The 15,146-nt window shown below is 34.8% G+C and overlaps 1 protein-coding gene and 1 pseudogene across 1 annotated transcript; both read right to left on the bottom strand.

Moving 5' to 3' along the window:
• Positions 1-7,190: 7,190 nt before the first annotated feature.
• On the bottom strand, positions 7,191-7,880 carry LOC140977429 (BEL1-like homeodomain protein 2; the record flags this gene model as incomplete). The annotated part of the gene is made up of 1 exon (XM_073442175.1): positions 7,191-7,880. A coding segment is annotated over one exon (486 nt), but the record flags the coding sequence as incomplete, so codon positions are not given.
• Positions 7,881-7,891: 11 nt separating this feature from the next.
• Positions 7,892-12,577, bottom strand: LOC140976166 (BEL1-like homeodomain protein 2; annotated as a pseudogene).
• Between the last annotated feature and the right edge of the window lie 2,569 nt (positions 12,578-15,146).

The raw sequence follows: 15,146 nt of genomic DNA, 5'->3' as shown, positions 1-15,146 counted from the left end.
AATGCTTGACACAGTCGGTCAATTCAGTTTGAATTTGTTTTCTTTAAATAATATACCAAACATTCTGAATGTTCGATCAGTTGAATTTATGCTCTATTAAGTACGATGATAAATTGCATGCTCATAATTGATTATTTCCGATGTTCAGTAATGCTTGTTCATTATCTTGATTGACCATATTTCTATATCAAAAGCAAACAATCGGTCTGCTATATTTTATCGGCTACAGTTGAATTTTATAATAAAATCTAAAATGTTCCAACAAATTCCATGAACAAAAACAAAATAAAAAAATATTTTAATATGTGAAACTGGAAAATATAAGAAAAGGCATTTGATCGTTTAAAAAAAGGGGTCCAATTTCTTAGGCCCAAACCTATCCAATTTAAGGGCCCGCGTGTTAGGTTGATTAGTCCAATTTCAGTAAAATTATTTTAAATGGCCCGTGAATAAAGTGGTAGTTGCGGCCTAATGCTTGATCAAATTAAGTCTAAATTACGTTTCAAATAATAATAATAATAATATAAAAAAATCCCATTAATTTAAGGTATAGTTTTAGGACACACCAAATTAGATAATTATTAAGTTCCAAATATATAAAATGCATTTTTTTTATTTTCCCAAATATATAGTGCGGTTTTTACATTTAATGGTATTATTTTACTAATTATTCCTATTAACTAAGTGTTGGAAGATGTGCAATCATTTTTTAAATAAACTAAATTAAGATAAATAAAAAATTTGTTTGCACATATACTTTTTTAATAAATTTTTTAATCTATGGAGAAAAATAAACAAACTTATATTTTAAAAATAAGAAAGTATAAAACTATTTATAGGCAAAAATTTGTGTGAGACAGTCTCACAGATCATATTTTATGAGACGGATTTCTTATTTGTGTTATCCATGAAAAAGTATTACTTTTTATGATAAGAGTATTAATTTTTATTGTGAATATCGATAGGATTGACTCGTCTCACAGATAAAGATTTGTGAGACTGTCTCACAAGAAACTACTCTTATTTATAAGTATCAACAAAGAAATTATTCTCAATTGTTTGTAAGTTCCTAGGCTGCATGTGCCAGAATCCACATAAAAGTGGAATAAAGTGAATAATATATTTGATATTATTTTGTTATCCAGTCTCATCGCAATTTATTATCTGAGATTACTAAAGCAAAATAATATATTTAATATTATAAAAAATAAAAAATATATTTGTATTAAAAGAATTATTGACAGATAAAGTTAGAATATATTTAACAATTCAACAACTTATGTTGTTATATTCAATATATTTTTATATGATATGATATAACATATTTATATGTTTGTACTTTCAAGAATTTTACTATTTTGTTATAAAACGTCCTCACCTTTTTATTGCTTTAAAAGTACTAGAAATTTTTTTTTTCCTCTATGATTTTCGGCTTTTACAAAAATATTTTTCTCTTTAAAATAAAACATCAACCAACTAGCATTTTAAAAATCAAAGGAAATGTCAAAACCTAAAATCGTCTCCTATTTTACCAAACCTAAAAAACAATAAGTTTGAAAAGTATAGTCCATACTAAACCTCTCAAAAGCATAAATAAATAGTCTTAAAATCTTTAATGTACATCATTAGTCATAAGTCGTAATGCGGAAAAATAGAAGCGCTGGTCCTCGGGTTTTGTGCGCCTTCAGTCCAGTCAGATAATCCGTCAAGACCTCCCTCAACCTCACCTGTATCCATCACACCTAGTGAGTCTAAAGACTAAACACACCATAATCTTTATAGCAAATAATATTTATAAAACCACATGCAACAGTGAAAATACTTTTACGTAAAATAATTTTTCATGAAGATGCGTAAACTTCAAACATGAACATTTTAGTAAATCTTTTTATGATGCATGAACTTTAAATAAAAACATTTTCATAATGATGCATCAACGTTAAACATAAACATTTTCATGACATGAATAACATAAACCTTAACCTTTTTCTTTTTCCTCAACATGCCATAACATAAAACATTTTTCATGATCATAAGCACTTTTCATTTTCCTTTCCCTTTTCCTTTTCCTTTGTTGAATTCAGATCGTTAATTGAGACTTTTCTGACATGACATGACATGACGATGGATCCATCTATAAATAACCACAGTACTGGGCGGCGGGGGACACCAGCAACACTCTCATCGGTCAACTGGGCCCTGGCCTATCATGATCGAATAGAAATACGATCGTCGGGGTTCCCTAGGGGGCCTTTTCCCATAAATGGGTTCCTCTGGGGTCTTTTCCTCTCACGATATTCTCATTCTTACCGTTACCACAAAACCGTTACCACATATTCGTAATGATGAAAATACGATCGTCGGGCTCCCACTGGGACCATAACCCTCACGACATCTCCAACATTATCGAATTAGTCACAATTACTTCACTTCCTTCAACATTTTACATTCTCATCACTTTATAAAAATCATGCATAACATAACATTTTTGTTTTTGAAACCAAGCATGCAACATGTCTTTTAAATGTCTTCCTTAATTCATAAAAATCCCATGGACATTTAAAAACCATAATTAAATCATGAATATTTCATAAACATTTAAAAATAATCATAATATCATAAAAATAGCATTTAGGGCACTGCCATGACGTTTACAAATTTCTAGATGTAAAAAGACCGTTTTACCCCTAGACGTAAAATTCCTCGATTTTGACTTTTTTTTTTTGAATTCATTGACTCTAACATGTCCCAAATAATTATTTATGCTTATATTAATTTTCTCATATTTTTATTTAGCCTAAAACGAGGACTTTTAAATTAATCTTTAAATGTGACGTACTAATGCGTTTTGATCCCGAAAAATCCCAAACCTTAATATAAAATTCCCAAATTAAAAACTTAGACTTCTAATAGTTATTTAAGCCTAAAATTAATTTTTCATAATTTTATAAAGCTTAAAACTAGACTTTTCAATTAACTCGTTAATTAGCGTTTCGTGCGGCGATTAAATCCCGAATAAATCCAAAACTCGTTATTTTGATCCCAAATTTTTAACATAACCTTTTTATGATTTATTCTACCATTCCAAGTCATGAGCCACTACCGTGGCCCCTTGGATTCAATTTTTGTTCTTTAATTTTCGTTTTTTGACACCTTATCGAACGCACCGAGCCATCTCCTAATTTACCCGAGCCACGCCCGAGCCACCTTGAACCAAAACCTAACCAACTCACCTAGGGACCCTAATGTGCAAGCCCAACCCGTAACACAAGCCCTAGCCCACTCAAAAAGCTCCTGGAAACTCACCCAAAATCTGCATGTGTGTGTGTGAGACTCCTAAGCACATAAGGACTCTAGCCCCCCCTAGGACTCCTCCTAACCCTTAACCATCGAGCCACCCTGACCCTAACTGAGCCTGGACCACACCTAGACTCGACCCAGACCTAGCCCAGCCCCTGAACCCAGTAGCGAGCCACCTGAAGAAAAACCAGAACCTGCGCGCTACCTTGTTCTCTCACGGGTTACCCTTCTCCTTCGAGCCAGCTGCAATCCAGCCGCCCTAACACCTAGCCCGACCCTAGACCATCTCCCTTACACCCCGTAGGACCCACTTGGCTTGCCCCCAGGCCAGCCGCGAGCCACCTTCATCAGCAAGTTCAGAGACTTGCTCTCGCGCGAGGAGTCCCTTCTGCATGAGACTCCTCCCCAGCTGCGCTCCAGGGGTCCTAGCATGGCTAGGACCCTTCCTGACCCTGACCCACACCCAAAACGAGCCCTCCTCGAGACCTGGTCGCACCCCTTCGCCCCATGCATAAGAACGAGTCCCTTGAACCCAACAAGCACACGCCTAAGTTAAAACTCACGGCCCCTTATTTCTGTTTTTAGCCCAAAATTTCCAGCTTTGATCTACCCTTGTTTGCAGTGTTTTTGGGTGATTAGGACTCTTTAAACTTGTGTAAAACATACCCCTAACCTTTCCTAATCATGGCAGCACCTTTTTACATAATAAAATCATGAATTTGCATCAAAAACTCAAGTTTCCCCATGTGTGCATGCAATATTCCGCGAATAATCATAAAAACTTTATGCTTTCGTAAACACGATATTTAAAACGATAATACGATGTGGTAGATGAGAAAAGAAGATGTATGGTGTGCCTTTGCGTTTTAAATGCACGAAAAACCATTGACGATTGAAGAACGGCGACGAAGAGACGATGGCTTGAAGTTTCCCTTGAAAAATTGATGCTTTTCCCTTCATAAAAATTTGTGTGTGCCGTGACGTGGGTTGGGAAGAATTTCAGAATTTGTGAAGTGTGTGGCCGTGTGGTTGGATGCAAGGTGTAGGGTTTAGGTGCTTTAATATATTAAATACACTAATTAAATAGCTAATTAGGCTTTAAGCCTATTAAACCAATCAAATTAAGCCCATTAGTCTCAATTAGGATTTAATAAAATATTAACAAAGTTTTTGTTTAAATAAATTTATGAATTTATTAGCCGGGTTGCCAAAAAGCTCGCATTTTTTTTGAAAAATCAACACCGATAAAATTTACGTCCTGGCGTATAAAATCACCTAAAAACCCTTTATTTTCAAAAATACTAAAAAGCATCAACCATATTTTAAATAATTAAAAACAATTATTTAATAAAAATATTTTACGTTTTCAGCCTTCGGTCCCCGTTCCTCGATCGTCCCTTGAATAATCTTTAAAAAATATATTTTAATGCAATCATGTAGAAAAATATATTTTAAACATGTAAATATGCACAACATAATTAATTAATGCAATTAAAACATTTAATTAAAATACAAAAGAATTTAATAATTGCATGCACGTTGTTTGCGTGGACCTTAAAATTTTCGGGGCGTTACATGTTATATGTTTTATATTGATAAACAACGCCACCCCTTGCATGCATATAGATAGTGTGTATATATAATTTTGATATATTTTTTATCAACCGTGTTCATCTTTGTGCTCACTGTTGAGATGATATTCACTTAGTAAATATACAATTTTGATATGTTTTATCACGTTCAATAAGTGTCACTTCAGTGGTATTTAAAGACCTCCCATTTGGACATAATTATTTAATTTCCGACAGCGAATTCAATATATATGTTTTGGTTCGTACGTTAAGAAGTAAAAACAATTGACTACATTAACATTTAATTTTCAGTCCAAAGACATCTTAGGTTTCCTGCTGGACCATCATTGTATGGGAAACGAAAAAATGTATGCATATAGATAGCTAGGCCACGAATTAGTTTGAGGAAAAATTTGTAATTTTTATTTTCTTCTTATATATTTCTGTTTTTGTAATTTTGGATCTTTGTTTCATCCCAATTTTAGCAATTTTAATCTTTGGTCATTGGTAGTTATAATATGGCAATGTATATGTAAGCGCTATGTCGACGCTGTGTCAACAACACATCAGAAAAAGATTACAATATGGTAGATGAACTTAAATTGTTAAATACTCATTATAGTATTGTTCCAAAATTTTATTGAATTTCATACATCACTTTNATCCAATAGGTGAGTGACACCTCATCGGTGCTCACATATATATATATATATTGGATCTCATGTGAGACCGTCTCACGGATCTTAATATGTGAGACGGGTCAACCCTACCCATATTCACAATAAAAAGTAATACTTTTAGCATAAAACGTATTACTTTTTCATGGATGACCCAAATAAGAGATCCGTCTCACAAATACGACCCGTGAGACCGTCTCACACAAGTTTTTGCCATATATATAAAGCTTTGATATACAACACACCGACCGTGCACATATATTGAACACTGATGAAATGACACTCATCTATTGGATTTGATAAAATATAGAAAAATTGCACATCTAATAGGTGAGTGTCACCTAATCGGTGTTAACTTAAGTATACTTGGTAGGTGTATAACATATTAAAACAATATATAAATACACACACTGTAGTTAATATCAAAAAAATCGATTCACGGTTCAAAAGCAACTAGGTAAAGGGTAGTTGTCATGCTTTGAATATAATATGTCGAAAGTTCAAGGAACTTGTATCTTAAAAATTATTTGCCTCTGTTTCCCTTCGTTTTCTCCACCAAACAAATGCCAACAAATTAATTTGATATATCTGGTGGATCGATCTCTATTATTACGTCTATAATTGAACAAAGAGAATCTAGCTAGCTAGGACAGAATTTGATTAGGTTTTTACTTGTAAATTCCATTAAAAAAAAATATTCTTTATTCCAAAGAGACGTAACTGTTAATTCTTGACACAAAAACATGAAGAAGTCAAAGTTCATATAAAATAGGAGGAATAACTCCAACAACAAAAAAAAATTATGTTTTTATAAGTTAATATATTATGATGGAATTTAAATAGTCAACAACTCTCTTAATTCTAATAATTGCATATTTTTAAAAGACACGTCAATAGATTTTTTATAATATATTTTTATTATTTTCTTTTTGAACATCTAGAAAATCATATGTTACAAAATAAAATAAAATTTATTTTTCATTGTTGCGTGGAAATGGCATTATAGAGACAAGAAAATCGTGCCGCTATCGATCAATGAATATTATATTTGTACAAAGAAATTAATATTTTAGACTAGTAATTTAATAAGCAATATATAATAAATGTTTTGCACACATAACTCTTGTTAATTTGAAAAGTTCCACCATATTAAATATCTCGCATCATGTCTTATTGACAAAATTTGATATGCAAAGGAAAATAATACTGTTGGTCCACAACGTTATCTCATTAATTTTGGGTTTTAGTAACTAAATATAAAGTTTGGTTTCGCTGCAATAATTTTTGTTTTGGTTTTTTTTTCTTTTAGTCCAATTTTATCGGAGCACTGACAAGACATAAAAAAATTTGTTGTGGCATTGGAAAATGTTAACGTTGGAGTCGAAAAATACCGACATATCCGGTTCGTTCAACAATTAGACCAACATAAACATAAATTAAGATTTATTGTACCAAGACCAAAGTTTAACTACTTAAAATCCAAAAATGAACAAGTTTGAGTAACAAAAAAATTAATTTTTCGAATATAAATAATATATCCTATAAAAATTTATAATCAATTGCCATCACATGGTACAGTTTAAATATATATGTAAAATATTAAACAAGTGCCGAAGGATTATAACTAGAAATAATTTTGCCAAAATTTAAACTATATATAGAACTTTAGTAAAACATTGTACACCTTGGTAACACGATGATGGTATACATTCTCAAACAATATGATCAATTTATCGTAAACGACTAATTATTAAGCATATTTGAGAATATGACAAGATTTATGTTATAATCCATTATCTTATTAATGCAGCGTTTGTATAATAATGATTTAATGGTGTTCTAACAGCTATCCCCCGAAGTCTCTGATCGAGAACCGGCTCTTCTCCGGTATGTTTCCGGCGTGACGTAATCCTAGAGTAAGCGACACGTCACTCGCATTCGCCCCGAACCTTATTAGTGTGGAAGAGTCATTAACTCGCCCATTTCCGGGTTGATGTGTGCTGCCGGAGTCAGTTTCCTGCATGGCCGGAAAAGATTGCGCCGACGACGTGGTGGCATTGTTGTTTGTGTTGATAATGCTGGCTTGGTTTTCCGAGAAGCGTTGCCTATTAATTGCGATGAATGAAGGGTCGCTTTCTGGGGCATTGATTTCATGAGATTTTTTGGGTGCAGGCGGAGGAGTAATTGCGGTGGTGGTGGCGTGAGGCGTTGAAGTTTGTGCATTGTTACTGTTGGTACCTGCAGCTGCAGCGCTGGTGCTGCTGCTGCCGCTGTGGTCCCGCTGCGGATCTACCTCATCCTTGGCTTCTTGCTGATACATCTCTTCCANGATTAATGTTTTACGAAAATATATATTTATAGGTCAGGCGAATCATATCCATCGATTTAAGGTTGTTTAAACGTGAAGAATTAAAATCTACTTGAACTCTAATGCTATTCATTGCTAATGTCGTTGGAGGTTTGGCCCACCATGATCATAACAACAAGAAGGAATTTAATGATGTAAGTTGTAAATGCGATGTAGGTATATCCATTAGGCAGAAATTAAGAATAATTAAGAAGTAACAAATGCGTCCAAGAACGTACAGTAGATGCATGTTCGTGTCATTTTTAGGGTTGATTCCAAGAAAGACCTAAACCACAGCTTTCGTTGCATAATCAAATCCCACCATTTTCAGTACAAATACAGACTGTAACGGGGTGGGATCATTGAATGTGTATGCTGTACGTAAAAATATAAATGTATTATACACTGGGAAATTTTCATGTCTTACTCTACTGTACTGTACTTGACTGATTTCCATCTGACCCTAAATATAACAGTCAGCTGTTTTTTCTCTATTTCAGAAAATTTATCTTTCCGGGAAAAGAATCCGAAGAAACCATTAAAAGGGACAAAAAAAGATAGGTTTTTCTCCAACAGAAACAAGAAAAATTCACAGAACAATGACACAAATCCTCGCAAAGCCAACACCCACGAGCCCCCTACCTCAACAAACCCTCTACAGGAGCAATAAATGATGCTCAAAATAAGGAAAACCCGCTTTTGGGCCGCTAATATGTGAAAGAGAGAACAAATGGAAAGGGCGTGGTTTTTGAAATGTGATGATAATAAAAAGAATACCTGGTTCCTCGATAGCCCAGTCTGTCGCGCCAACAGATGCTTATCTGCGTCGCTTGGATACCTGAGAAAAATGATCCAGAGGAAAGAAAATGACGTTAGATTCAGAAAACAGAAGCCTTCTTGCCCAAACACTGTAATTTGACGACCATATTTAGGCTAATTTTAGATTTGTTATACAACAAAAAGAGAGAGATTTGTACGTCATTGGATCAAAATTTCTTAGTTCTTTTAGCATTTTTCGTTGCTGCATGGGCGGGACAATCTAGGAGGAACAGAGCAGTTGCAGCAATGGCTGAAAAAGATTCCGAATTAAAGTCGGCAGCTGCAGTCTCTGCTCTCTTCTGTTTTGACATATTCATTCATCGTATTCTCTGAATGCTATGTATTTATTTAATTTAAAACAAGCAAATATACAAATTTTTTTCTTTATTTATTCGCCCAATGTAGATACATAATGACCGTTTATAGAGACTAATGAGGACATAATATGCTAGGGTCAGAATCTGGTCAAAGCAGCATTAAATGGTCAAAATTAACATCAATTTATTGCATGGTATATAACTTAAATTTATATGACATTAATAGCAGGAGAAATTTTAGAAAAAAGGGGTTGGAAAAAGGAAGGAAACAACACAACAATCTTTTTCAGCTTTTTTATTGAAAGAACTACATCAGGAGCTGCATTTCAGTACCTTTAAACGACAATCACAAGTAAAAAAGAATTGAAAGGGTGCAAAAAATAAAGAAATAAAAAGTCAGAACAGTTTCCCAGGCGGAGTTTCAAGAGTCATGAAGAATTTCGCCTTATCACGGAATCCCACAAAAATAATTAATCTTAAGTGATTAACTAACTCCTTTTCTTGATCCCATAGTAAAGAAAGAAACTTAGTTTTTTTTACTACACATCACGGTAGATAATGTGTGATGAAAGGGCAAGAAAAACGTACGGATGCAGGAAATGTTCAAAAAGCCAAGCTCTCAAAATGTTGACAGATCGGTCGGGCAAGCCTCTTTGAGGTCTCCACGCTTCTTGCTGCATCATTCCCATCTGATGAAATGCTCTTTGTTGCCGCAGGCTTTGCTCGAGAATTTTCAGCCTAGGTGTCTCGCCTTTTGTTATCCCCGAGGTGCCGCCATCTTTTTCCCCCAACAGCTCGCAGGTGTGCTTCAACTGGGCAGAGATGGCGTCTTTCAGGCACCGGAAATGGCGGGACATGGCCTTCTGAGCGAGGCAGGTGTACGGCACTGCCGTCCCGAAACCCATCACCATGTCGAACGAATTCACCACCATCTGCATTTGCTCGCAGTAGTGGCTGTATCTTCTATCCACCTGCAAAATATCAATTCTTGAATACTTTGCCACTACTCAAAGTGTACATGATGAGATGTTTGGACAGAAATTATTTTGCTAATATTTGTTTACTGATTTTAATATTCTTTCATTTTATTAATAAAATAACAAGATCTAGACTCGAAATATATAGTAACTGTAACTATGTGTGTGTGTGTGTGTGTGTGGGATCAGATCATCAGATAGTACACTGAAATGATTGTTGACGTGAACGAAAAATATCCTATGTCTCATCTGTAATGCAATCTTTCGGCGATATAGCCAACAAGATTTGATATTTTTTTCTATGAGATTGTTTGGATAAATAAGTATTGTATGATTGGAAGGAAACCCAAAAAAAATAAAACAAGAAACGGAAGAAAATGCAGCTTCATTATGTCAAGTCAACTGAAATGAACCCAATCAGATGGAACTGAATATTTCACGCTCTCGGTGGTTGTCTAGTCTCGTGTTCACTCACCAACTTATAATCCAGCTAGAGTTCCCTAATTATGCCCCACTATTTCTACCATATATGTAATAAAAATTGATTTTTTATATTAGCATTTTCCATTGGACGGCAATAAAAGATCCCACAGAGGTTTGCCGGAATTTTCCATGCCCCGGTTGGTTTTTATTATAAAGAATTGGACTAAATGAAAACAATGATTATTATGCAAAATGGAGAGGGAAAGAGAGATTACATGCCTCATCAAGCATGGATATTAGTTTGACCTTTCTCCTTTGATGCTCGAGTCTGTCAGCAGCTGACAAAGGAGGGAGATCTTTTGAAGTAGAGGAAGAATTGACGCCGCCTGACCCGCCCCCACTGGGGTTGGAACTAGGGTTAGCGTTGTTGCTGTTGTGATTCTGCTGTCCGAGTTTGTTTTTCTTGAACTGGCCTCTTCCGACGCTACAAAACTCTTCCAACAACTCTTGGGTTGCTTTGGCGTACTTTGAATTCCTCAAGATATTGACCGCTCCTAAGGAAGACCCCAACTCCACCTGCAATTGGTGGTTCTGACCAACTACTCCGCCTTGCAGGTGCAAGGAGGAGGCGGGGGCTCCGGAATTCAAATTCTTGAACTGATACTGTACTACAGAATTAGAGGGCCCCACGCCTTGCCCGAAACACAACATCCCTCGTTCTCTCATCCTCAGTTCCTCGGCCTTCACCGCTTCCAAGTGCTGAAGTGAAGAGGATAGAGATAAAGAAAGCCCTTGTCCTTCGATAACTCCCGGAATTTCATTAGGGTTGGTTTCGTCCTCGCTGTTTGGAACCCATGTGAATTGACCAAAAGCCGCTCCCGGTGCGGCGTGAAAGACTTGGAGATTGGAAGAATTAGGTGAAGAAGAATGGTTGGGAAGCAGCATATGAAGAGTGGAGGAAGTAGGAGGGGGATGGTGGTGGGAAGAAGACGGTGAAGGTGACCTTTGCAGCTGCGAGTTCATCAAGAAAAGTTGCATGGCTGCTGCTGGATCCGCATTAATGCTCGAAATCTGATTCTTGGAATCTCCTAATCCACCGCCTACTATCCCTTGACGGTGTAAGAACCAATCAGCAGCAGAAGCTGCTCCGGTGGGAGGCGGTTGCTGCCTCGGATTCCGGTAACTCTGTGAAATTTGACTTTCCAACAACTCAGTAGCCGTAGGTACGCCTCCCGACGGGAAAGTGAACATTTCAGATAACATCCCGACAGTTTCGTAAACTGGGAGCACGACACCTGATTCCTTCTCTTCAATACCTAATAAGGGCGGCGGCGGCGGCGGGTCGAAGCCTTGAATCCTCAGTTTATCCCTTCGGATCTGCTGAGCTATATGCTGCTGCTGAGCTTGCTGATGCTGTTCTTGTTGTGATCTCTCGAATTCATTCGGGAAACTGTAGATTCCTTGGTGGTAATCCTGGGACATAGGATTCGACGAAGTTCCCTAGCTTGTCCAAGAATTTAATCGAATTGTGATCTTGTGAATGAGAGGTAATTACACAAGCCACTCTTATTCCCATGTCTCTTTCTTCATCATCATCGTCGTAGATTTCCAGTAAACTCAACTGCTGATTCTGCGAACAAATCCATCGAGAAATGAAAAACCCGTATCGGAATTAATTTCAAGAAATAAAAGCTGACAATATGAAAATACATGAAAAGAGAAGAATAAAAAGGCAAGTGAGGAGCAAAAACGAAAGCATCAAATTATGAGCTTATTTCTTCTTTGTCGCTTACAAATTCAGCTTTATCAATCCATACACACATACATACCTATTATAGTCTCAGGTTCTAAAGGATTACAAAGGCATCAGACATCGTTTTCTTCTTTCTGGGATTTGAGCGAAAAAATGAAAATAAAAAATAAAAAACTTGAATAATAATTCTTCTTCTTCTTCTTTTTTTTTTTTTAATCTCTCGCTGTCTGCTATTCCTGAGGCTGTCGTCTCTCTCTCTCTCTCACTCTCTATCTATCTCTTTCTCTCCTTTTCTATCTGTTTGCAGAAGCTAGCGGGAGTGCTGTTGTTCTCTGCAATCGCCTTCTCGAAATAAAGAAACAAAAAATAAAAAGAAATGTTTTATATTATATTATATATGTATGTATATATGCGTGTGTGTATATATATGCGTGTGTGGATGTCTTTTTTGTATGACGAAGGTGATGATTTTTCTGTGAACACCATATTTGTATCTGTGATGTAAAGTTATTTCACTGACATACACTGTGCTTCCATTCGTTTGGTTAAATTCTAAGAAAATAAAATAACTCACTCAGTTAAATTATTATATTCAATGTTTTTTTTAATACTTTTACGATCAACCATAGATCGTGATAATCGACTTAATTTATTTTTAAAATTTTAATTTAACGCTATTTATATCTTATGTAACTGTAATCTTCGAAAATTTGTTTGACAAAAAATTTAAATAAACACTGTTTAAATGAAGCTAAGTAGTAGGAGAGTAATACATTGCAGGTAAAAAAATAATCATACAATATAGCAGCAAAGGGTTCAAATTATGTATTTTTTATTACAGGGTTTTTTTTTCTTTTAACATCACGTATATCTTTTATTGAGGGAGTTTTTTTTTTTTTTTTTTTACAGTAAAGCTTGTAATTTTATTCAAATAATATCAAGGTCCAAGATTACAAGATTTATTAACTAAAGAGGAAAAGTCCCCGACATCCACACAAACGAGGATGGGAAAAAATAGCAAAAGAAGTTAATGAATGTCCCACTTTATTCGCTGAGCGAGAGAGAGTTTCATTATTACATCATTGGATATTAGTGTAATTTTACTTTTGTTTATATTAATTGGAATATTTCATATTAATTTAAATTTTTATATTGTTAGGATCGAAAGATTATCACTTGATCAAAATTTACAGTTGTAGGTCAAAACGTAATTCTATTTCCTTATATTTGTTGCAGCATAGAGTGCACTAACTTGGATGCTAATAGGTCTAGCTATTAGGCTCATGAGCTCGAGGAAGTACGAGTCTATCTGTTGGTGTTATCTCATATCCCTTAAAGATTAGTCTTATCATTTCCCTACCGTCGGCCATGTCTCCAACATAGACAGTATTACCCGTTAAGATCTGATGTCATTCTTTTACGGTTAAACTAGTCAGGTAAATCAAGCGGCGCAACGTCGGTAGTTTGACGTACTAGAACTTCTCAGGAGGTCACTCATCTCATTACTACTCTCACTCATGACACATAACCTGACATCCCCCAAAAAGTATATAAATATGCTTTTTGGGATATTTGAACCTATGATCTCCCTCTGATATCAATTGTTAGAATCAAACGCTTACCACTAGACCAAAATTATAAGACAAAAACTTGCATGAAACGGTCTCACGGGTCGTATTTTGTGAGACGGATCTCTTATTTGGGTCATCCATGAAAAAGTATTAATTTTTATGCTAAGAGTATTAATTTTTATTGTTAATATCGATAAGATTTACCCGTCTCACAGATAAAGATTCGTGAGACCGTCTCACAAGAGACTTACTCAAATTATAATTGTTAGGCAAAACGCAACTTTATTTCCTTATACTCGTGACAGCACAAAGTGCACCTACTTGGTTGCTAATTGGTCAATTTGTTAGCCTCATGAGTCCGATGAGGTGCACATATCTATCTAATGATGCTATATCATATAACTTTAAAGATCAGTCTTACTATTTTTTTACCATCGACAATGCCCCTAGTAGAGATAATATTACCCGTTACGACCTGACGTCACTCTTTTACAACCCAACTAACCAACCAAATCAAGCGATGCAACGTCAACAGCTTGACGCACGATAACGTCGGTCATTCATCCCAACATTACTGTCACTCATGGACGCTTAAGCCACTATATACTAAAAAAAATTAATGAAATAACAAATTAATTAATCATAATATAGAATAAATCTGAGACATTTATTGATATGACAAAGATATTTAGATAATAATTTAAAATTTTATTTAGTTACGAAGCATATGTAATATCTATATGATTAAAACTGAAAAATGTAATTCTCGATTATTTTTTTTATTTTTTGCAAAATGTTAATTACACAAAACACGGACGGAATTTTAGACTTTTATGTGGGCAATTTGTAAATATATAATGAATCGGAGGGCATGCAATTAGGAGTTCGCTTAAGATACGGAGCAATTCTATTTTATTTTAATTTCTTGTCCAACTAGATAAAGAAAGTTTAGAAACAATTGCTTTGTTTTGTTTGTTAGAATGCTGAAATGACGATGGTGCCCTTTTCTCCATATAGAGGTGACATGAAATTTTGTATATAGATAAGTTGCAACCACATACCAAAACAAAATTTTGATTTTCAATGTCTAATTAGAGATTAATTCATTAAGCTTATATGCTTTCTTTTCTTTTTCAATTGTCCAAAATATATAGTTTAGTTTCTATATTAAATAGTATTTTTATAGTTAATTTTGTTAAAATTTGTTGATTGGATTAAAGAATGAAAAGATAGTAAGTTTGTTTGGAAACTTTGTTGTTCTAATTGTTTTCTTGATATGAAAAACAAACAAGTCTGTACATGAATTGAGACAGAGAGGATATAATTAAAGTTGTGTTTCGATGAATGAATTTCAAATATATTCAAATGTTTTTTTTTTTTTTTGTAGTTTT

Source organism: Primulina huaijiensis, chromosome 5, assembly GCF_012295235.1.
Source record: "Primulina huaijiensis isolate GDHJ02 chromosome 5, ASM1229523v2, whole genome shotgun sequence".
NCBI classification, from domain to species: Eukaryota; Viridiplantae; Streptophyta; class Magnoliopsida; order Lamiales; family Gesneriaceae; genus Primulina; species Primulina huaijiensis.
Note: the sequence above shows the minus strand (reverse complement) of the source record. Positions and strands in the feature narration are given on the sequence as shown.